Source organism: Populus euphratica, unplaced genomic scaffold (assembly GCF_000495115.2).
Source record: "Populus euphratica unplaced genomic scaffold, PopEup_1.0 scaffold274.1, whole genome shotgun sequence".
In the NCBI taxonomy this organism is placed as follows: domain Eukaryota; kingdom Viridiplantae; phylum Streptophyta; class Magnoliopsida; order Malpighiales; family Salicaceae; genus Populus; species Populus euphratica.
In genome coordinates, this window is record NW_011499993.1 from 6,077 (window position 1) to 28,760 (window position 22,684).

General features: G+C 35.6%; 1 protein-coding gene across 1 annotated transcript; it reads left to right on the forward strand.

Annotated features, from left to right (window-relative positions):
• The first annotated feature begins 965 nt into the window (after positions 1-965).
• On the forward strand, positions 966-21,957 carry LOC105140462 (U3 small nucleolar RNA-associated protein 20-like). Its single transcript, XM_011047305.1, has 31 exons — positions 966-1,164; positions 1,298-1,420; positions 1,615-1,772; positions 2,578-2,622; positions 3,650-3,728; positions 3,828-3,907; positions 4,117-4,223; positions 5,083-5,265; positions 6,972-7,175; positions 7,294-7,510; positions 7,603-7,677; positions 7,769-8,118; positions 9,212-9,398; positions 9,525-9,777; positions 9,857-10,193; positions 10,701-10,875; positions 10,991-11,131; positions 11,239-11,500; positions 11,612-12,070; positions 12,486-12,949; positions 13,451-13,575; positions 13,659-13,840; positions 13,938-14,315; positions 14,796-14,921; positions 15,398-15,463; positions 15,543-17,401; positions 17,504-17,825; positions 18,545-19,102; positions 19,301-19,825; positions 19,980-20,145; positions 21,195-21,957. Exons 1-31 carry the CDS (start codon positions 1,090-1,092, stop codon positions 21,455-21,457), a joined length of 8,544 nt encoding a protein of 2,847 aa, XP_011045607.1. The 5' UTR covers positions 966-1,089; the 3' UTR covers positions 21,458-21,957.
• The last annotated feature ends 727 nt before the right edge of the window (positions 21,958-22,684 follow it).

Sequence of the window (22,684 nt, forward strand, 5' to 3'; positions counted from 1 at the left end):
AAAATAAAAAAATAAGATCAAAATTAGAAAAATCAATATACTATAAAATTTGATTAAATAATGAAATTAAAAATCAATAAAATTTCATTAAAAAAAGCTAAGGAAAAAACATTAGAAATAAAAGAATAAAGATCAAATTATTAAAACAATACATGACAAATAGTAATGAATGAACTAAATTGAAAATAAATAAATTTTTCATAAAAAATTAATAAATTAAATTAGAAATAAAAAAGACAAGAATTAAAACTAACACAATCAAATATACTTCTTGAAGGAGGAAAAAGAAATGAAAAACGAATACAAGCAATAAAATAAGCATCTTTTACCAACATGCCAAAAGTACTTTTATTATTCATTTAGAAATGAAATTACCACAAAAATCTTGAGCAAAAAGTTGTTTTTGTTTTTTTTACGAGAATTATTTTAGCAATTCTTATGAACAAAAAAATGCAAAAACAACCTGTACCCCTAATGAGGTTTCAAAAGATATTTGTGACCTTGTAAAAATATAAAATTACCCCAGTTTTTTTTAGAGGGGTAAAATAAAAAATATTGTGAATTCACCGTGCACGTCCTCAATTTTTACCGCATGCTTTAAGCTTTTTGTTTTTTAGTATAATTATATTTGAAGAGTGAAAAAAGGAAAATAAATGGCTAGAGGCACACCCATCGTGTCTACGGAGACAATCACTTTTTGTAAAAGGTTGGTTTCAAATGTAAGAAAACATTACATAAATCTTATTTTATATTTATAGTACTCTTAATTACTGTTAAGAAACATAAATTTAGAAAGAGAATAAAAAGTGGACACGATTATAAAATTACTATTTCTGTTTCTCTAACCAGTCCAGCCCAGACAATTAACCCAGCCCAATATCAAGACCAAGCCTAAGCCCATGAAAAAGCTCATCAAAACAAAATATAAATTCTCCAAATGATTTATGTATTTTCAATCTAACCGCTAATGCTTAACTGTTTCACACTTCTTTCTTAAACCCTAACAACTAAATTGGTAAAACCCTGATACCTCTGCAACAATTCACAGGGCAGACAGTCTCACCACGCAAATTTGAACCGTTCACAACCATGGCGACGCCGTCTCATGCTCGAGCGGTTAAGTCGCTCAACAAATCCCCGGGTCTCCATGGCCGCCGTTTTGTTGTAAGGCTTTCGCTCTCTCTCCCCACAACGCACGATCTCAATAATTTTTTTTACTTAGTTTCTTCATCTTTTCGGTTATTAATGTGATTTATTCCTCTGTCTTGATTTTGTTTTTAAATTTTTGTTGTTGCAGTTCAAGACATTCTCACAGAGAATCGAAGAAATTGAAATTGATGTTTATTCAAGTCTTAATAAAATTAAGTCTGCCCCATCAGAGGGGTCCACTTTTCTGCGGGACTGCCTTATCGAATTTAGGGTATGCGACCCCACCTTGTGTTTGCTAGTTTCTTTTTATGTTTTTTTTTTTAAATTTTTTATTTCGGAAGTTTGCTTTTAGAAAGATGAGTGCATTGAGTGGGGAGCTGTGTAATTAGTGGAATTATGATTTTTGTTTTGAAACATTCGTATAGAGAAGCAATTCTACTTATAGTTCGCCTCATCACAATTCAGGAATTAAATACAGCAGAAGATTTCATCTCATTTTACGAGGAGATGATGCCCTTTGTGCAAACATTACCTTTGGTGATATTACACAAAGAAACCATTTTTTCGCAACTTCTTTCTAGATTACAAGTGAAAGCACGACTATCAGTTGAAGCGATTCTCAGGTATAATGCAAACCTGTTTTATTTAATTGTTATGTGTTTTTTCATATATAAAAAGCCTAATTGAAGTTTGTAAATGCTATCAAGGAAAACAAAATGCTTTCAGACTTTTTTTATGAATTTTACCGTGGGTGTTAGATTCTGCCTTCTGGTTGTGGTGTAATTTATCTCAAGGAAGAAAATGCTATCAAATGCATGTTAAGTTTTTTTACTTGGAAATATAGCAATGTTTATTTACTATCTTCTGCATTGGGATTACTGGTGAATTAGTACTAAGGCATTGTTAACAGGTCCAGTAATTATTGGTGAGAAATGTAGGTTGTATGTAGGTGGTGTTATATTGGGGTGTATATGTAGATAGTAATTGTAAAAATAAAAAATATGCGGAATAATGCTTACTGACTTTTACTCAAGTTTTACCTAGCTGGTCATTTCCCGCTAAGTTTTTGATATAAATGTGTGTTTGTAGTCAAAGATACCCACTCTGTAACAGGAAGGAAATTAGCTCATTTGTTGTTGTTCAAAAGAATGGCCTACTTCTTTTCAGAAACAGAAGATGATCAATTATTGAATGGGGCAAACAAGCTTTCTCAGCTTCTCATTCATGGTTGTTCCACATTCCATGCTGTTGTTTAAAATGATTATTTAATCATGCGACCTGCCATTATATCTTTGAGTAATTTGGAAACCAGTTCCATGGAGAAAAGAACTGTCCAAATTCTGATTTTATTTTTATTTCTTTCAACTTTGAGCTTCTTTTCTTCTACTTTATGCAGTCTGAAATAAAATAATCCTTTTTTATGTACAGGTTGATTGCAGCTTTATGTAGAGATCTTCCTGATGACTTTGTCTCGTGAGTTCCTGCCCTTTATTTCTACCTGTCTTTGATTTCCTGTCTTTGATAATCAGAATTAGGCTTCACATATTATGAAACATACAAACCCTTGCAACAAAAAAAAAAGAAAAAGAAAAAAGAAAAGAAACTGGTGAAAAGATGGTCTGATGTTGTACATTAATGAAGGATGCCAAAGCAATTGAACAATACAAACTTAGGTGATGAATTTTCCACCCATCTCTCTTGCACAAGAAACAACAAAAATGCCTTTATTGCGATGTAGTGTTGAGAATGAAGAGGTGCACTATGCATTGGGTAGACAAGGCAAAGGATAAAGTTGGTTATCATGCACTAAGATTTTGTTTAGGTGGAACATCTTAATAGAGAGGAGTGATTGTCTTTTTTCTTTTCTTTTGTGTTTTTTTTTTTTGGGGGGGGGGAATGGGGGATAGCATTAAAAGATGTATTAAAATCATATATCTATGTCTTCTGCCTTTCGCTCTCCTTTTCGACTACATTTGAAGTCTCTTGTTCTTTCCTCGGGTCAGTAAGTATTTTACACTTTGAAGTTAGGTCCTACTTTGTGTATTTACATTTAATAGTTTCCTATATGCATTAGTTGTGAAAACATCTAGCACTCTTTAATTGATTATATGTAACCAAAATTATGTTGCAGCGTTACTTGATTTGTATGTTTGTGGCTATGATGGTACAAGTTGATTCATCTCTAGTGCTCAGTCCCTGCTTAAACTTTTATCTCTAAGCTCTCTTAGCTTTCTCCCCTCTCTAGATTTCTACCTTTTCGGGTATTTGGATAGCCAAAGAAGGCTTTAACTCTTGGACTGCACTTTGATCATGGCCACTTATCATACTAAATTTTTTTCCTTGTTTGAGTGGAATAGAGCTGCAGATTGCAATATAGATCCCCATTTATTTTGATTGTTTGTTTTGCCTTAGTGGACACCCACTGTTTTCCATCTTTATAAATTGTTTAGTCATGTCTGTTGTATAATTTGTTACATGTGCATGTTTTTTGTCTTCCTAGCTTTCTACCAAGGATTGTTGATTCATGGGTGTCTCTCCTCAAAAGTGGTGCTGATAGGGAGCCAGATATCATCGAGCAGGTCTAGCCTTGGTTTCTCTCTAGTTAATTCGTGAGTTCCATTTTTATAGGACTATCTAGCTTGATATTTATCCCTAAACATTTGATCTTTTTTTTGCAGATTTTCGTGACATGGTCATATATTCTGATGTATTTGCAAAAATCTCTTTTGGAAAACAATAGGCTTGTAGATGTGCTCAAGTGAGTACCATTTTTGCTATTTTGGTTTGTTCTGGTAAATGAAGAGATTGTAGTTGTTTTGCAGGAATTTTTGTTGTTCTGTTGGGCGGATAAAAAACCAATCTTATTGTGAGGAATTTTTGATGCTGAGCATTGACAAATTCTAGGAAACTAGACTGGAGATTTTAAGTGAGTGTGTTTCTTATATGTTTAACCTTATTTTTTGGTAGGCTCACAGTAAAATTAAGATATTATCCTAAGGAGTATGTCCAAGAATTTATGGCAGCAACAACATCATTATTGCTGAGAAATGCTTCTGAGGGGCAGCTTAGGAAAGGTATACCCTACTGTAATTTATTTAAACAGTCCCTTGCAAAGTGTGATTCTCCTGTTTACACATGATGCATTACTGAATTCATTTTTCCATTTTGTTCAAGCGTTATTTTTTATTTTTCACTGAACAAATTGTTCTGTGGCAGATTGTCTGCTTTATATCTTTTGTCACAAACTCAATTAAAGCCTAAAATCCTAGTTCAAGACCAAATACTGTGTAAACTTGTGGAATCTTGGCTGATCTTTTATCATTTTGCAAAATAACAAATCTATGGGCTGAGAACGTGAAATTCTGCTTTCCTATTGCCATTTGGACTTTGGACAATTATGGATGGGCACTGATTATACTTAGAAGCTCAATAAGGAATGAATTGTATATTTATCAGTAGATCAATCTACTTGGGACATGGTGCGATAACTTAATTTTTTGGATAAAAAGTTTTTATTGCATGAGTTTCTGATGTGGTTATGGAGGGTATATGGTAGAGAAGGATGTTTCTGTGTGCTATCTCATCATCTTTTTAATTTTCTCGTTCTTCCTTTGATCCAAACTTGGTTTAGGTAAAGGCTGCGTATAAATGTACTCGTGTTTATGATTTAAAAAGATTGTTGTTTATTTTTGTTTTTTGAGGACAGCTATTGTTTTTTTTTTTGTATCTTTATTTTTCTTAACTCTTTTAAAATCTTATTCTTTGTTTAAAAGGAATTGGAAAAAAGAAGAAGTAATTGCATTCTGTTTTTAGGTTCCAGCTCAGCTCATTAGTTATGAGTAAATGAACTCAAATTCTTGGCCTGGTGGTTCTTTGGATTCGTGTTGAATTTGAGTTCCTATTAAACTTAATGATGTAAATATCTATTTACAGGTATTGCAAAGGTCATTCTTGAGGTTGTCAAGAAACCATTACCTGTGAAAAATTATGGAGCCAGCGCTTTGCTTTATTTTGTTATGAGAGGAACCATGTCAAGGCCTTATTCAAGACCGGATCGGGTACTGCTGCAGTTGACAAGCGAAAAAATATTCAGCATTGGTGATGAATGTGATCAAGGCAAGTTCTTACACTAAGACACGGTCTGATATTGATCTTTTATGGCTCTATTTCTTACCATTTTATTGCTTCTTTCTAAACCACTAAGATATAAATTTGAAGTTCTTTGATTTCGAGTTTGTAAAGGTGCGAGAGAAAATAAATTCCCCCCCCCTAATTGAAATTTATAAGCCATCTTGCACATCATTCATGGAAATCTTGCTTCAATTACCAGCTGATTTGTGTTTTGAGAAAATCAGTCCAGATACCAAAGAGTTATGCTCTATGGTTTATTAAATTACATCACATAGGAAATTTTCTCTCTTGAAGAATTTGACATTACAGTTATTCTTTTCATGTGGTTTCATTCTTGTATGCTTCCCATGTAGTTAAAAATAGCACCAAATGTCTCTGTGCACCTCTAGAAATGTCTCTGCCTCACATTTACCGAGACACAAGAAAAAGCATACTCCGAGGTTAGATGTTACGTGTTTGAATTTGTTCCATCGTGTGCGTGTGCATGTTTATGTATACACAATCTCAGATAGGGGTGAGGATGGTTCAAGGGGCTAGGACTTGTGAGAAAATATTAATGTTTTTTCTTCAATGACAGAAGTCATATTCAGATATCCTCCAAAGTATTCTTCAAAACTCGATGGAGAATCAGATATGCTTAAGGAAAATAAACCAAAACAAAGAAAAAGAATAAAGGAGCTCAATGCTTCTGAATATCAGTTAAGGATTAAGGAAACACCCATAGAAGCACCTGAAGCATGGCACTTCAGGGGAGAAGGATACATATCCTATCCCATAACAATTGTCTGGTAGTGTTCTGGTTCCTGAAAGCTCCAGCATTTCTCTCTAATTAAGTACACCAAATGACAGCTTTGGTGGTGCAAAACCATAATCATTTAACTCTTCCCTCCTCCCAAAACCCACAAACAACAAAAAGTCCAATAATCAATTTACCCATTCATTTATGATAATTTTTTTGGGCACCACTGTCCAGATGAAGGCTTGACTTTGGTGGGAACCTTGACTGTGAAATAAAGAATACTTTAGGAATGTCAAAATGGGAATAACATTGGTTCCTTCAGACAGTGATCTGAGGCAATACTAACAATCAATTAACCCGTTCATTTACATCCAAGCCAAAGGAAAAAGGACAATTAATATGGTTTATTTTATTTTAATTTTTTTATATCAAAGCTATATTCTGTAGTAAACTAGTTTTCAGTTTTCTTGTAGGGATCAAAATAATATTGGATTTACAAGAGCAGGATTACACATTTAATTAAAACCATAAGATTGATTTAAAGGTGCTTCTTATGATGGTCATCTTTTTGACTTCTCATCTTTTGATCCAAAGTAGCACAAGTCAGCTGACTCCAAGAGAAAAAAAATTGAAGCATAAGGTTCTGATGGGTTGAGCTGTATGAAGATTGGTTGAAATTTTAAGATACACCCCGATATCTAAACTTTTCATTTAGTGGTAATTCTGACCTGCAATGCATATTCTTCTTCCCGTAATTAATTCTTCTGTGGTAGTTTGATGCTTTGATATTTCTTCATTTTAATGGATGATCTCCTAAACTGGCTGTCCTTTCTTGTGCTCCCGCAAATTTTCTTTTTGTCTGAATGTCACTGATGGGGAATGGAGAAAGACAGCAATGGGAATTAATATTTGACTATTTAGAAACTTTAATTGTCCCCATTTCAATTTGCAGGTTCTAACACTGTTGATGAAGTTCTAACTACAACCCTTCAACGTTTATGCGAGGAGCTAGAACCAAAGGAATTAGATTTTTTGTGGAATAGCCTATATCAGAAAATAGACTACTATGCAATCAATGATCACTTGCCGTATCTAAGTCGCTTTTTGTCACTGCTTATATCAAGCGCCCAAATTAATGATGGCCACAAAGTTTCTGGTAAGTGATAATTTTGGTAAAGGTTATCAATTCCTTAATTGACCCACTAAGTTGTTATTTGCACTTGTTTTCATATAACTCTTGCATTGTGATCCTAAACTGCCTTGATGTTGAACAGATTACCAACCTATGCTTGAATGTGTGAAAAACCTTTTTGAGAGGTTTATCATTCCTTATGTTGCCTTGAAGGGAGAAAACCATTTCTCTGAAGTTATTGATAAGGTTCTACAATTATTGCTATGCACTCTTGATGGGCTCAAGAGTTGCAATGATATGGCTACCATCTCGCATTGTTTGCTGCAATGGGCTCCTGCATTCAAGTTGAGGAATTCAAGGTATTGTCTGTCATGAAATAGTTTAATTTTTTGTGTCAGCCATATAGTCCGTGCTCCTTTTCTACTGGCTTATGTTTGGGCTTGGTTTTCAGCATTTTGACCTTTTTAAGTGAGCTAATGAAGAGAGACCCATGCATACTGTATGAATTCAGAGCTAATATCTTGAGGTAAGATTCATATTTACAGTTGATTTTGGGATGCCCCCAGTTGTCTGTAGTTTGAATGCATAGTCTCTGACATTTTTTATTGGGTTTTCAGTGCGATGAATGATTTAATAGAAACTTCACAGAAAGAGATTGTATTTCTGCTTTTGACTTTCTGTGAGAAACTGCAAATGGATCCTCTTAGATCCAACTTTTTAGATGGTTCACCTGAAGGACGATATTCAAGGATTACAGGTTTTCTGCAACAGACAGTGCGCTTCTGGCTGGCTGTGATTGATAATATCGTTAATGGAAATGGCTCATTTACTCCAATTGAAAGGGGTGAGTTGACTCTGCTGTGGCAAGTTGTCTGCTGCTATCCTTACGTGATGGACCTTCAAGAAACGCCATCCTTGTTAATGGATCTGATAGATGCACTTGATCGGCTTTTTATAATTGAGGCTGGTAAAACTCTTATCTCTATGTTTCAAGCTTAATGAACTTTTAAGTTCCTGCCATGCTTTGCTACATTTGTTTTCAAGAATGGGTTGTATATGTTACACTTGCATTCTATTGAGCCTGACCTTCGTTGGAGTCCTGTACTGAGAGTTTCTTTTTATGTTACTGATCAAATGTCAAAAGTGTGTTTGGTGTGATATTTCTTGTTAAGTATGAATACATTATTTTCCTGATTGAGTTTGTACTTAGTATTATGAGAAGCCTTTTCTCTTTGTTACAAATGGCATATACTGCTCTAAAGATCAAAGGAAGCTTTTTTGATATCATAGTCCTAAATACACATTTTCAACTGCTGGATAAAGCATGTTATCTTTTATCCAAAGGAGGTAATGTAGTAGGCAATATCGTGAAGTTATAAAATATTTTGAAATAAAACTATTAAATGTGATCTCTAAAGCTGTCATTGTTGCTGAGCATACAGATCCAACAAGTTTAGGTAGCTAGGCAGCCACAAAGAATCCCTTGATTCAGTGTCTGTTTTTGCTACAAATTCTGCTTCATGCATGTTTTATTGATCTGTACTGCCCAATCATGCAAGAAAGGTATAATTATGCATGACCCTACATAAGTTAAGACATGAGCTCTAAGGAATCAAATTCATGCTGGTTAGCGGGAGAGATAGTGGAACTGTTAATACCCAGCTGTTTCTTGATTCTTAAAGATAGCAAATTGCTTTTCAGTGTGCATTTTTATCCATTTTCAGCCAGGAAATTGAAGCTAGAATGAGATATGGTTTAAGTTTATGAAATATCGTTGCACATTTTGGGGATGTGGTCACAACTTGCAAACTGCAAGCTCACATGATTAAAAAGTGTTGTTTCAGAAGTATCTTTGTGATTCTTTGCCCAATTACTCCTCATACCAAAGACACCTTACAAGTATAAAAAGTTAAATAAGAAGGTGTAGCCTCGTGAAGAGCATTAAATGGAGGTGGTTGTTAAAATGTTGTAAATAATTGGCATAAAATGCTTGTCAGCTTGTTTCATCATGTAGATTTTCTTTTGCTTGAATCTAGGTTATTTATATTCTTTTCTTTCAGAAAATATTGCAGGTTTTCCTAAACATACTTGGCAAAGCTTAATTGGTGCTTCTTTAAGTTCTCATTACAAATGTGGTAAAAAGTTTGAGCTTGAAGAAACAAGCAAAGTTCTGCGTCTAGCAAAAACATACAAGTCATCCTCGCAAGTATTGTCTGCTGTTGCTGATTATTTGGACCATGTGCATGGGTAGGTTGATTTGTTTGATATTTGTTTTTCTTTTCTTAAGTCACCATTCTACTTGGATCTTGAATACCTATTGTTTGTTTGAAAACTGTGCACTTCTATAACATTTTTCTATCATTAATATTTTAGGTCAACACTGGAAGTAGACACCAGCCATAAAACATATCATCCCGAGTTTGAAGGGAAGAAGGCTGTGGATGCATTTGATGTATTTGCTGATAATTTGTGCAATCCTGACAAGGGGATTCGTGTTCCAACTCTAAGAATTTTGTGTCACTATGAACCTCAAGGTTGTCAAATGTCAGCTATAGACCAGCCACCTGAGAAGAAAATGAAAACAGAATTTTCTGAGACATGCCCCGAGGATAGTCAGAGCATTGATGTATGTATATCTAAGGTCTTGCCACTCATTATTTGACTCCCTACTCTAATTCTCTGGCAACTTCTGTTTGAACTTACAGGTTCTTCAACTTCTTCTCTCGATCGAGGCAACTACACTTTCAATATCTACCAGCAGGAAAGTTGTCCTATTGATCTCTAGAATACAGATGGGGCTTTCTGCTGGAAGAATAGCTGAGGCTTATATACCCATTTTGTTGAGTGGGATGATTGGCATCTTCCATAACCGTTTTAGTTATCAATGGGCTTCGGCATCTGAATGCCTTGCAGTTCTAATTGGCAAGCATGTTGCCCTTGCATGGGACAAATTTGTCTGTTATCTTGAACATTGCCAATCTGTATTTCATATGTTTAATGATAAACCTGGAGGAAGTGCTGAATTGTCTGACCAGTCCAGTGGTATGTGATATGATTCTCTCTTTTATTTTATAAAAGCTTTTTCCCTGTGTTTATTAATCCTTATTTTCCCTTTAAGTAAACACTTGTCCTTAACGGGAAAATCCAGTGGTAAGTAATGTATTTTGTAGCCCAAAATTGTGTTACCCCAAGGCCCATGGGTCTCCCAGTGAACCGAAAAGGAGTTGTATTGATAGATGTTTATCTTAACTCCTGTGTCATACGATGCCCTTGGTTAGGGCTTTCAACTTGTCAACGGTGCAGGTTTTTCCCTTTTCTATTGTCAGTTTCTTTTCAGTTGTCAGAACAGGATTTGCTGGTTCTTTTATAGCTCATATGTTTCTGGGTAATACCCCTGGTGTATTTTATCCTTGATTTGCCTAGTAAAATGGAAAAATAGAAAGTTTTTTTACAATGATAAGACAGGTGATTATTGAGCCTAGTCCTCATGCTAATTTTGTAGCTATGTTATCACTTTGAAAATCTGATAATTCTCTTGCTTGTTCTCAGACTTGGCTGAGTGTTCATTTGTCGCTCCTGTATCTGATAGCACACCATGTGCCACTGTTCTATCTTCATTGCTTCAAACTCTGCAAAAAATTCCCTCTGTTGCTGAATCTCGTTCTCGACAAATAATACCTTTGTTCTTGAAGTTTTTGGGCTACAATAATAATGATCTTGCTAGGTAGGCACATTTTCTTGTTGTTCTCTTGTGTAGGGAGGATCACTGTTTTTGGTTTGGATGACAAATTGCAAACTTCATAACATGATTGTGTCTGCATGTGAATTTGCAAGTGCAGTGTGGGATTATTCAATCCAGTTACTTGCAAAGGTAAGGAGTGGAAGGGCATCCTCAAAGAATGGTTAAACTTGCTGAAACTTATGAGGAACTCTAAGGCCTTCTACCAAAATCAGTTTGTAAAAGATGTTCTGCAAACAAGGTTGGTGCAGTTCTAGGGGATACTTTGTTGTTATACTTGCCTTTTCCTTTTCTTTTTTAATATTGGTTGTTTAAGTTCTTCAAAAACTGCTTGGTTGTTTTTACCAGGCTCATTGATGAAGATGATGTTCATATACAAACAAGTGTCCTAGATTGCCTCTTAACCTGGAAAGATGATTTCTTGCTCCAATATGAGCAACATTTGAGAAACTTGATCAGTTCAAACCATTTAAGAGAAGAACTAATAACATGGAATTTAAGCAGAGAATCTGCAGTCATTGAAGGTGGTCACAGAGCCAATCTTGTGCCTCTTGTTATTCTCCTCCTGATGCCAAAAGTGCGAAAACTGAAGATGCTGGCCTCTCGAAAGGTATGTCCTATTTCAAGAGCTTCCACATTGATCTAGCAACTTTATGGCATCTTCTGATTTTGAATGCGGTCTCTTATATCATTGAATATTGCATATCTTCTCTTTATGCAGCACACAAGTATAAATCAACGAAAGGTGGTTCTTCGGTTCATAGCTCAACTCGATGTTGGCGAGTTAACTCTTTTCTTCATGTCATTATTAAAGCCCTTGCATATTTTACCGGAGGGAGTTGATAGTGCTGCAATTTTTTTTTGGAATTTATGCAAGAGTTCTGTGGATGAATTTCAAACCTCTGATATCTTGAAGCATTTCACCATGGAAAAAATAATGGCCCTTTCTTGGAAGCAGAGGACTGGCTTTCTGCATGTTGTGGAAGATATTCTTGGAGTTTTTGATGAATCACGCATCAGACCTTTTCTGGATCTATTGATGGGATGTGTGGTTCGGTTACTGGGAAGCTGCACTGCAAGTCTTGATGCTGTGAAGGATGCATCTTCTGTAGTCGAAGATAATACTAGTGACAACCAGAAATTGCATGAGAACAACAATGTGATAATAAATCAAGTAGCGGTAATGTTTAAATGTCCTGCTTATAGTGAATTCTTGCTGTTTATGTCAAGATTTTAATTAATTTTGGTTTGGACACGCCTGCTTGTCTTGTTTTTTCACACTAAATGTAAACAGCAGACTGATAGTAAATTATGCACTCACAATTAAGAAAGCTGGAGAAGTGATCCTTTTTATTCATCATTTACTTGTTGATTGCAAAATGGTACCCTGATCTTCCCTTCTCACTCTCCCTTCCATTCTAGATGTTACAACTTGCCTTGCTGTGATTACTGTCATTGTACATTTTCTTGGCACAAACTCACCAAAAAGCTAACTCTATGTCATTAGAAGATCACAATAGTTCTTTTTTTATTTTTAGCATTCAGTTGTCTTTAAATGTATGGTCGTTTATGATTAAAAATTTTTCTATGCGCAGAGAAGCACGACTGTGAAGCAGTTTAAAGATATGCGGTCTTTATGCCTAAGAATTGTTTCCCTTGTTTTGAACAAGTATGATGATCATGATTTTGGCAATGAATTCTGGGAATTGTTCTTCAAATCAGTGAAACCTTTAATTGACAGTTTCAAGCAGGAGGGTTCTAGTAGTGAGAAACCAAGTTCATTGTTTTCATGCTTTTTGGCGATGAGTAGAAGTTCCCATCTTGTACCACTTCTGTTCAGAGAAAAGAATCTTGCTCCTAATATTTTTTCGATATTAACTATCCCAACAGCTACCGAGGCTATTATATCTTGTGTTCTAAAGTTCATTGAGAATCTGTTGAATCTTGAAGATGATTTGGATGATGAAGACAATGCCGCACAAAAACTTCTACTTCTGAACCTTGATGAACTCATCAACAGCTTGCACCATCTCTTCCAAAGTGATAAAGCAACCAAGAGGTATTAATTATGCACTTTAAATAATTTGCATGTATTTGACTATTTTCCCATTCAGGAAGAAATATACGAGAAACTCAAATTAATGGTTAGTTTTGCTTGCCTTGCATTCCGTATTCTTTCATAAAGGATGCTTCCATGCAGCTTAAGTTAAATACATTTTCCAGAACTAGTCTATTCTGCAAGTATTGAGAAACAGCAATGATTAATGATTTGTTTTTTTTTTGTGCGCTCGTGCATGCATAAGTCAATGTGAGATTCACTTTATCATGAAGATAATTCTCAAATAAAATATGTTTCCTTTTGGAATCGGTGTGTTTACCAAGTAATGCTATTTCTTGCCACCTTTGTTGATCTTATTGTGATACATTAATTTCTAGCTTCATGGTCTTTCTATTTGAAAACGGACTGGTTTCATTTTCAAAATGTTTTTGTTTTCTTTCATTTGTGGATCAGTAATAAGATATGCTAGTTAAGTGCTCCTCTTTATCCTCCATTGGCTAGATATCCGGGAGAGATTCAAATTAGAATTTTCAAATTCCTATCGAAGTATATAAAGGATCAATTACCAGCAAGGCAGCTTGTGGATATCTTGCTTTCATCATTAGCATTGAGATATAAAGATTCAGGTGAGAGTATTCCCTAAGTTTTAAGTATTGATTCTATATAACTTCTACCTGGATATTTTATATTATACAAATGGTCATTGCAGATGTTTGCATTGAATATTTGCAAGTAGTTCGGGACATCATTCCAGTTGTAGGAAGTGAGAGTGGTTCAAAAATTCTTAAAGCAGTCTCTCCACTCCTTACTTCTGTTGGACTTGATGTGCGGTTGTCTATTTGTGATCTTCTTGATGTTCTTGCTAAAAGTGATCCTTCTTTCCTCTTTGTGGTAATAATTGTCTTCTGAGTACTTTTCATGCCATTATTACTGCTTGAGGAACTTCTGCTTTCTGCGTTTGAACTCTGATTATATTGACTTAATGCAGGCAAAGCTTCTCCATGAATTGAATGCAACCTCTGCCACTGAGATGGGTGGCCTTGATTATGATACAGTTTTCAAAGCTTATGAAAAAGTTGGTGTTGGTTTATTCTATACTATCCCAGTAGATCAAGCATTAGTTATTTTGTCGCATTGTGTGTATGATATGTCATCAGTTGACATAACTTTAAGGCACAGCGCTTATAGTTCATTGCTCTCATTTGTTGAATTTTCCTCTGCAATTCTTTGTGGAGAAGATCAAAACCAACAAGTGATAACAAACTGTGAAGGTTGTTGGACAAGGGCATCTATTCAGCGCACAATAAATAAGTTTCTTTTGAAATATATGGGCAATGCAATGAAGGCAAGAAGTTCAGTTAGAAAGGTATGATAAGACTTTCAGCCTGGTGGTGTGAATTGGATTCATTTCAACCTGTGCTTTATAATAGAATTTATGTGAACTTATTGGCTCAGCTAGTGGAAAGCAGATCTCCTGTAGAACTATCGAAGCATGGATTTTCATTATCATATTACTTGTTTCATTATTTCAACTGTTCCTTTTTAAATTCTCTTTCTTCCATAAAAAGGTCCTGTTCAAAAATATCATTTTTTTTGGAGAATTGACTATATACTATGACCAGTGACCACCGCTTAACTTGTATATATTTCTAACTTTCCCCTTCATAAAAGTTGGTATTTGAGTCCAAAGATTATTGCGCAGAAATCTAGGCTGGGAGGCAGATCAAAGAAAAATAGAAAACCCATTCTGTCTTTTGAAGGGAAAAATGGAAAGGTGGACTTACAGGATAGAGTGATATTTTTTTTGTATTGTCATGATTGTTGTACTGAATTGGCATCTTCTCAGGAATGGATTGAATTGTTGCGAGATATGGTGTTGAAACTTCCAAAGGTGGCAAAGTTTAGTTCATTCAAAGCTCTGTGCTCTGAAGATGCTGAAGTAGATTTTTTCAATAATATTATTCACTTACAGGTAAATTCTTTTCCCTTATAGGTTGTATACGAGTTACATTTATTAAATGTGACATCATTTTTATCTTTTAATATGTCCGTACGTGTTATAAACTAGCATTTATTTTGAACGCCTTTTTTAATACCCAGTTCATGATTTCAGAAAATGTTGCATTGAGAAATGTTTTATTACCGTAGTTTCTTTTCTTCTATTTAATGCGATGAGAAATGCGTTAATTACTATATCTGTTCTTACCTGTACCAGATTTTTTAATAGTTTTGGGTAATGAAATCACTTTTACACGAGAGCATAGAGAATTTCTGTCTAAAGTCATTTCTCTGTTTCTTCATGAGAGTTACGAGCCTTACAATTTCTTCATTATTGCAGAAGCACATGAGAGCAAGGGCTCTGTTGTGTTTTAAAATTGTCCGTGTCTAAAGTCATATCTTTGTTTCTTCATGAGAGTCAAGTGCCTTACAATTTCTTCATTATTGCAGAAGCGCATGATCGCAAGGGCTCTGTTGCGTTTTAAAACTGTTATCAGTGAAAGTACTGCATCAGAGGTAATTATCTTAATTGCTTATGTTATACTTAAAAATATTTCTCCATGTAACTTAATCTCAGTGTACTTCTGTCTTCCAGGACATCTTAAATAAAATATTTGTCCCTCTTTTCTTCAATATGTTACTTGAAGAACAAGGAGGAAAAGGAGAGCATATCAAATCTGCATGTTTGGAAGCTCTTGCCTCAATTTCTGCTCTCATGGAATGGAAGTCATATTATAACTTACTGATTAGGTGCTTTCAAGAAATGAATGTGCATCTAGACAAGCAGAAGATTTTGTTGCGCCTAATTTGCTCTATCTTGGACCAGTTTCATTTTTCACAAATTTGTTCAAGCCAAGAAGTCAAAGATCCTCCTGACAGCAGTTTAGCTGACACCTCTGATAGTTGTTCTGTGGCTGTATCGCGCAAATGTGTTGATGGTACTTCATCAGCCATGGTACACAAAAATGGTACTTCTATTGGGCTTTCTGAAATACTGGCATGCCTCCATAAAACTGTGCTCCCAAAGATACAAAAATTACTAGACTCTGATTCTGACAAGGTCAATGCAAACATTAGCGTGGCAGCACTAAAAGTTCTAAAGTTGCTTCCGGGGGACACAATCGATTCACAACTTCCAAGTATCATTCATCGCATCGCAAACCAATTAAAAAGTCGGATGGAAAGCATTCGCGATGAAGCTAGGCTTGCTTTGTCCGCTTGTTTAAAAGAACTTGGGCTGGAATATTTGCAGTTCATAGTCAGGGTTCTACGAGCTACCTTGAAGAGAGGATATGAACTCCATGTATTGGGATACAGTCTCAACTTTATCTTGTCAAAGTTTCTATCAGGTCCTGTCTGTGGGAAGCTGGATTATTGTTTGCAAGATCTTCTTTCTGCTGTAGAGAATGACATTCTTGGAGATGTTGCTGAAGAGAAAGAGGTGGAAAAGCTTGCTTCCAAAATGAAAGAAACTAGGAAGCAAAAGTCATTTGAAACCTTGAAAATGATTGCACAAAACATAACATTCAAAACCCACGCTTTGAAACTTCTTTCACCTGTCACAACTCACATGCTGAAGCATCAGACACCAAAGGTGAAACCTAAATTGGAAAGTATGCTAAATCACATAGCGGCTGGCATTGAGCATAATCCATCAGCTGATCAGACTGACCTATTCATTTTCATATATGGCCTCATTGAAGATTGGATCAAAGAAGAAAATGGTTCTTTGAAGAATTCTTCCAGTGCAGTAGCAAAATTACACAGTAGAGGTGATGTGAGTCAGAAAACAGTTTCTTCAGGCCGAGTTGTTGGCACTAAATCAGTGTGCTCACATCTTATTGCTGTGTTTGCTCTTCGATTATTCCAAAACCGTATAAAGAGAGTGAAATTGGATAAAAATGCTGAGCAGCTTTTATCGATGCTGGATCCATTCGTTGAACTGCTAGGCAATTGCTTGAGTTCTAATTATGAAGATATTTTATCAGCTTCCCTTACATGCCTTACTCCACTGGTAAGACTGCCGTTGCCATCCCTTACATCTCAGGCTGATAGAATAAAGGTGACATTGTTGGATATTGCCCAAAGTTCTGTAAACACTAGCAGTCCTTTGATGCAATCATGCCTACGATTGTTAATTGCACTTCTGTGGAGTACTAATGTTACCCTTTCCTCAGAACAATTGCATCTGCTAATTGAATTTCCACTTTTCGTTGATCTGGAAAGAAATCCTTCTTTCATTGCCCTCTCCCTCCTAAAAGCAATTGTGAATCGGAAGCTAGTTGTTCCCCAGATGTATGATTTGGCTATTCGAGTTGCAGAACTGATGGTCACAAGCCAAGTGGAGTCCATTCGTAAGAAATGCAGTCAGATCCTGTTGAAATTCCTACTTCATTACCGTCTTTCAAAGAAAAACTTGCAACAACATTTAGACTTTCTGCTCAATAATTTAAGGCATGTGTCTCTCGGATTCAAATTTTACCCTCGTGTTCTACATCTATCTATTTGTATGTATCTATCTATATTTTTCAAAGAATGACTTGGCTATTATTGCAGCTACGAGCATTCAACTGGAAGAGAAGCTGCACTTGAAATGCTTCATGCAATAATTATCAAATGTGGAAAAATCAATATCGAAGAATTCAATTCTCAAGAAGGATCTCAGAAGAAGTTTTTGGATAAACATGGACAATCTTTATTTATACATTTGGTCCAGTGCTTGGCGAATGATAGTGATAATAAAGTTCGGTTGATGACCGGTGCAGTTATAAAGCTTCTCATTCGACATATAAGCTCAGATGGATTTAATTCCATTATGGACTTCATTCTATCTTGGTACATGGATGAGAAGCAGAACCTGCAAAGTCTTGGTGCTCAGGTAAATTTTTATGGATTTCTTTTTCCTGTTGCAAAATCATGAAAGTTACCTGATGCAGTCAATGAAAGAAGTATTTTGGTCCCACCATTAATGATGTTATTTCATTGATTTAGGATTTATATGTCGTGTAAATACTTGTTTTTGGGTCATGTAATACACAATGTCAGGGTTATATTTTCTTAGGATTTATTTCCTATTTTGATTTGAAATCTTTGGGGTTTTGACATGCTTTGTTTGAGCACACATGTTATGTATTTCGTGGAGACCATTAATTGATGAACAAAAATATCATCAATTCAAATTATTATGTTCTTTTGCATTTGAAGAACCCTAGTTTCTCTTGGAGTAGAAGTGCTTCTTGTGAATATCAAGGGTTTTGCCTAGTGGATTCTAATTTTTTTATCCTACTTATGCTTCTCTCCCTCTGGTTCTACATCATATATTGTGTGATCATGCCTTGTTTTTCACTAAACCTGCATGCGCTGAAGGCAAAAATGATGCTCTAGGAAAATGGAGGGATGTTGCCCCTGCAAATTATGTTTTCTCCCTCAAATTTTGTGCTCTCTGGTTATATTATTTTAACTGATCATAATGAGCGACGTTATACTGTTTATAACAGGTTTAGATTCTTGGTTCAAGTGTGTTCCATTTTCTTCAGTATTTTTCTTTGTCTCAGCATGTTCCATTTTCTAACGGGTTCCAAATATTTTTGGGTACAGACCATGGGGTTACCTGTTGAGATTTGTTTAGACATGAAGGAAGAAGTTGAGCGCATGAAGGAAGAAGTGAAGGGCATGAAGGAAGAAGTGAAGGGCATGTCGGATAAAATTGGGGTCTTGACTAGAAAAGCTGAGGCCATGAAGAAGGAAATTGAGGACAAGTCTAAAAGAATTGAGGGCATGAAGGAAGAAGTTAAGAGCATGGAGGAAGAAGTTGAGGTTTTGGCTAAAAAAGACAAGGTTATGAAGGAAGACATTGAGGATAAGAAGAAAAATGTTAAGGACAAGTCTGCAAAAATTGAGGGCGTAGAAAGAAAAATTGAGGTCACAAAGAAAAAAATTGAGGTTTTCAAAAAAAGCTTGGAAAAGTACATTCATAGTGCATTGCCAGTGAGCAAAAAAATCTTGCAGTCTGCTGTAAAAGTTGTTGCTAGTGAGCCTCTACTAGATCATTCTGATGCAGCCATTCCTTTCTGGAAAGAGGCGTATTACTCACTGGTTATGCTAGAGAAGATTCTAAATTGTTTCCATGATCTATGCTTTGAAAGGGACCTTGAGGTATGGAAAAACAAATTCCTCTATTGAGTTGCTTTAGTTGTTTGATCTTTTAGTTTCCATTATTATAGGTTTTTGGTGATGCTGGTAGTGTTTTGCTTCTTTTAAAGCTACTGGGCAATGCTGGTGGTTTTTCCTCTCTATAATTTGCTAACTTCTGTTTCTGGGGTGCATGGGGTTGTGCCCGCTACTTATTTCCAGGATATATGGGAAGCAATATGTGAGTTGCTCTTGCATCCTCACACATGGCTGCGCAACATTTCAAGTCGTCTTGTTGCTTTTTACTTTGCCAGTGCAAACAAGGCCATCAAGCAAGACCATGAGAAGTCATTGGGAATGTTTTTCCTTATGAGGCCAAGTAGAGTGTTTATGATAGCTGTCTCCCTCTGCTGCCAGCTGGAAACAGAAGTTATTGATGATGCCATGAGCAACCTGATCACTCATAATCTTGCCACTGCAAGTTTTGCGACACATATTTTGATGGGAAGAATGGAATGCATTGATCCTTGTAAATTCTGGTCTGCCCTTGACGAACGTGAACAAGGGCAATTTCTTGAGGCTTTCCAGCTGCTTGATACAAGAAAAGGAAGAGGCATGCTTTTACATGTGATCTCTGGTGTACGTCGCCACAACAATGTGAATCAGTCTGATAATCTTCAGTATTTTCTAGTCTCTAACTTGCTTAAAAAAATGGGAGATATTGCTCTTCTAAAGGATGCTATTCAGGTTGGTCCGGGGAAAAGTTCTATTTGAATTGCTAAGCTTGATTTGGATGCACCTGATATTTGCACCTGCTTGAAATTTCTTTTCTGATTTTAGAGATTTCTTTTGTGCTTTTCTGCCCCTCAAGTAATTGTTTTGAATGTCTAATATTTCACAGATGAAAACTGTCTTCAATTGTTTTAAAGAGTTTGTGGCTCATTTCTCAAAGGAAGAAAAAGAGTTTGCAGCTCACATCAATCAGGATGACTGCCAACATTATGCATATGACATGCTGCTGTCCTTATATAAAGTTTGCGAAGGATTTGCTGGAAAAGTTGTCCCAGGTTAGTTTGATATTTCACATTCTGTTAGCATTTTCTGAGAGCAGAGGTGAATAATGCTGCTGTAGTATTCCCTTAATTGCTGAGAAAAACCTTTAGGTCTAATTTAATCTAGTTTTAGAAAATCATATAAATGTCTTCCAAAAGTCACATGATTCTCCATTTAAGTCAATGTATGATGCTGGTTATTTATCTTCTTATGGTTCTTTATTGGGTATTTATTATCTTGCATTTTATTTTATTTTTAAAAACTGACATGCATTTAATGCCTTTAGCCAAACTTCCATATCCAAGAAGAGTAACCACTGTTACAGAATTGTTTTCATTAGTATCTTTTCCAGTTATTGTTTGAACCTGAAGTCAAAGTATGAACTTGAAACCTTCCGAGTTTTATGACATGTTTGAAGGCCATCTCAAAACTTCTTTGTTCATGTGTTGGACTGTCTATTTTCTCAGCTGTGTACTTGGCACCATAAAGCTGTATTCAGGTTATATTTGGTTGATTGCTAAGCAGTCAGTTTCCATCATTATTATGGAAATAACTGAAAAAAAAAATTATCCTGCTTTTTTGAACTCTATGGCAAATGTATTCTTTTGTTCATAAATTTTTATTATGCCTTTGGGGAATGGGGACTGATATTTTCTCAATTTTTGTTTCTTCTAGAGCCTTCTTTTTAAGGTAGAAAAGCTATAATTGGAAAGTACAACTGTGTTGGAAAGAATATCCATATTTTTACAAATAATCTAACAAATACTTTGAAATGAAAAAAAATTATGGTCTCTCCAAACACTCTTCATATCACCATTGGTGAGATCTATTTACTGCGGGTGTCAATCATGAAGATGTCCGTTTCACCAACAGTGGTGGGTTGTCTGAACTTATCTAACAAGAGAAGAATTTTGTTTGTGTTTCTTTAAATTATAACAATGTGGTGTAGTTGCTTGAACTTATATTCAACTGTGTTGAAATTTCTTTTTTCCTGACTGCCTCGTTTGTATTTCATGATACTTGTCATGGAGATTTGATAAGAATTGGCTGGCTTGTCTTCCAGATAATTTGAAGCAGTTAGCGCAAGAGGTTTGTGATCGCATACGAAAAGTTATAGGCATGGAGAATTTTGTACAGGTTTATAGCAACATACGAACGAATATCAAGGTAAGGAGGGAAAAGAGGAAGCGGGAGGGAAAAGTCATGGCTGTTACTAACCCTGTGCGGCATGCCAAGAGGAAGCTACAGGTTGCAGCTAAGAATCGTGCCCACAAGAAAAGGAAGATAATGACAATGAAAATGAAAATGGGAAGATGGATGCGTTAAGAACTGAAGCTCATCTTAAATGGCCACAGCTATGGCATTAGATGGATACCTTGCCCGGGTGTGATGTTTTCTCACTCAAGCCTTGCCTTGGCAGGGCCAAGTTTCCCACCGCTCTTATTTCCGACCGTAGCCGGGCTGTGGCAGGGTTACCTCATCAACCAGTTTTGCTGTAGACATAGAAGAGAGCATAAGGCATCGGAATGGGGAGATTCTTGACAGGATGCTTGGACCGAGTTTTGTGGTTTCTGTCCAGGCTGCAACAGCTTTGTGATCCTCTAGGTGCTCCCTGAAATATTCAATCACTGTAATAAATCTCAATTCGAAAACCTGGCCTTTCCTGGTTCAATGGTATATGTATAACTCTTAAAAGGTGACCTGGAGCTACCGCGTGTCCTATACTTTAGGGCATGTGCCTCTCGAAAGGGTCTCTGAGTCATTGTAAGGATCACAAAAGAAGAAATGAAAGATTCTATAACTAAGGTTTTAGAAGATTGTAAGATACATGGGGTCCCAGTTGGCGGGATGCTATTTTGCTTTTTCTTATTTGCCATTTGATTTCTTTAAATTTCGATTTTTTTTTGTTTTAGTTTTTTAAATATTTTTGGATCTTGTGTTAAAAATATTTTTTTAAAAATAAAAAAAATTATCTTCATATATTTTTTAACAAAAAAAAATAAAAATAAATTTAACCGTTGTCAACTTCTAACTCTGGCAATGGGCTAGAGATATTGGGCCAAGAAGCTTAGGATCTGCAGTTCATTTCATACAAAACGAGAACAACGAAGGGTATTTGTGTCCGCATGAATATGGAAATAAACACAGAAATATCTGAAGATAAATTGTTTCTCTTTCAATGGCATGGGAAAATTAATGGCAGAGTTACTATTTTAGAATGAATTAATCTTAATCATTATCTCCAAATTAACCAAAAAAAAATGATTTTGTAGATTTTCCTAAATAAAGATTTCCTTAAACAATACCTTCTAATTGTGTTATACGAGGAGACCTATGCTCATTATTTTCCCTGCCGAGCTCCGTATCATACAGCAAGGTCTATGCCAAAACAATTATATTTTTCTTATTTTTGTAAGTTTATTATTTACAAGCTTTCGCCATGGTTTTATTTGTCTCTTTGTATAAGCTGCTATTATTTCTTTATTTACTGTTTTCCTTTGGCAGAACCTACATCATGTTAATTGTCGTCTCCTCATGAGTTAGGTTTTAAAC

Excerpts from the sequence above, each read along its gene's own strand:
- LOC105140462 (XM_011047305.1), top strand. The coding sequence starts at position 1,090 with ATGGCGACGCCGTCTCATGCTCGAGCGGTTAAGTCGCTCAACAAATCC. Across the intron at positions 2,623-3,649 it reads CTTCCTGATGACTTTGTCTC|CTTTCTACCAAGGATTGTTG; the intron begins GTGAGTTCCTGC and ends TTGTCTTCCTAG. Across the intron at positions 15,464-15,542 it reads GTGAAAGTACTGCATCAGAG|GACATCTTAAATAAAATATT; the intron begins GTAATTATCTTA and ends TCTGTCTTCCAG.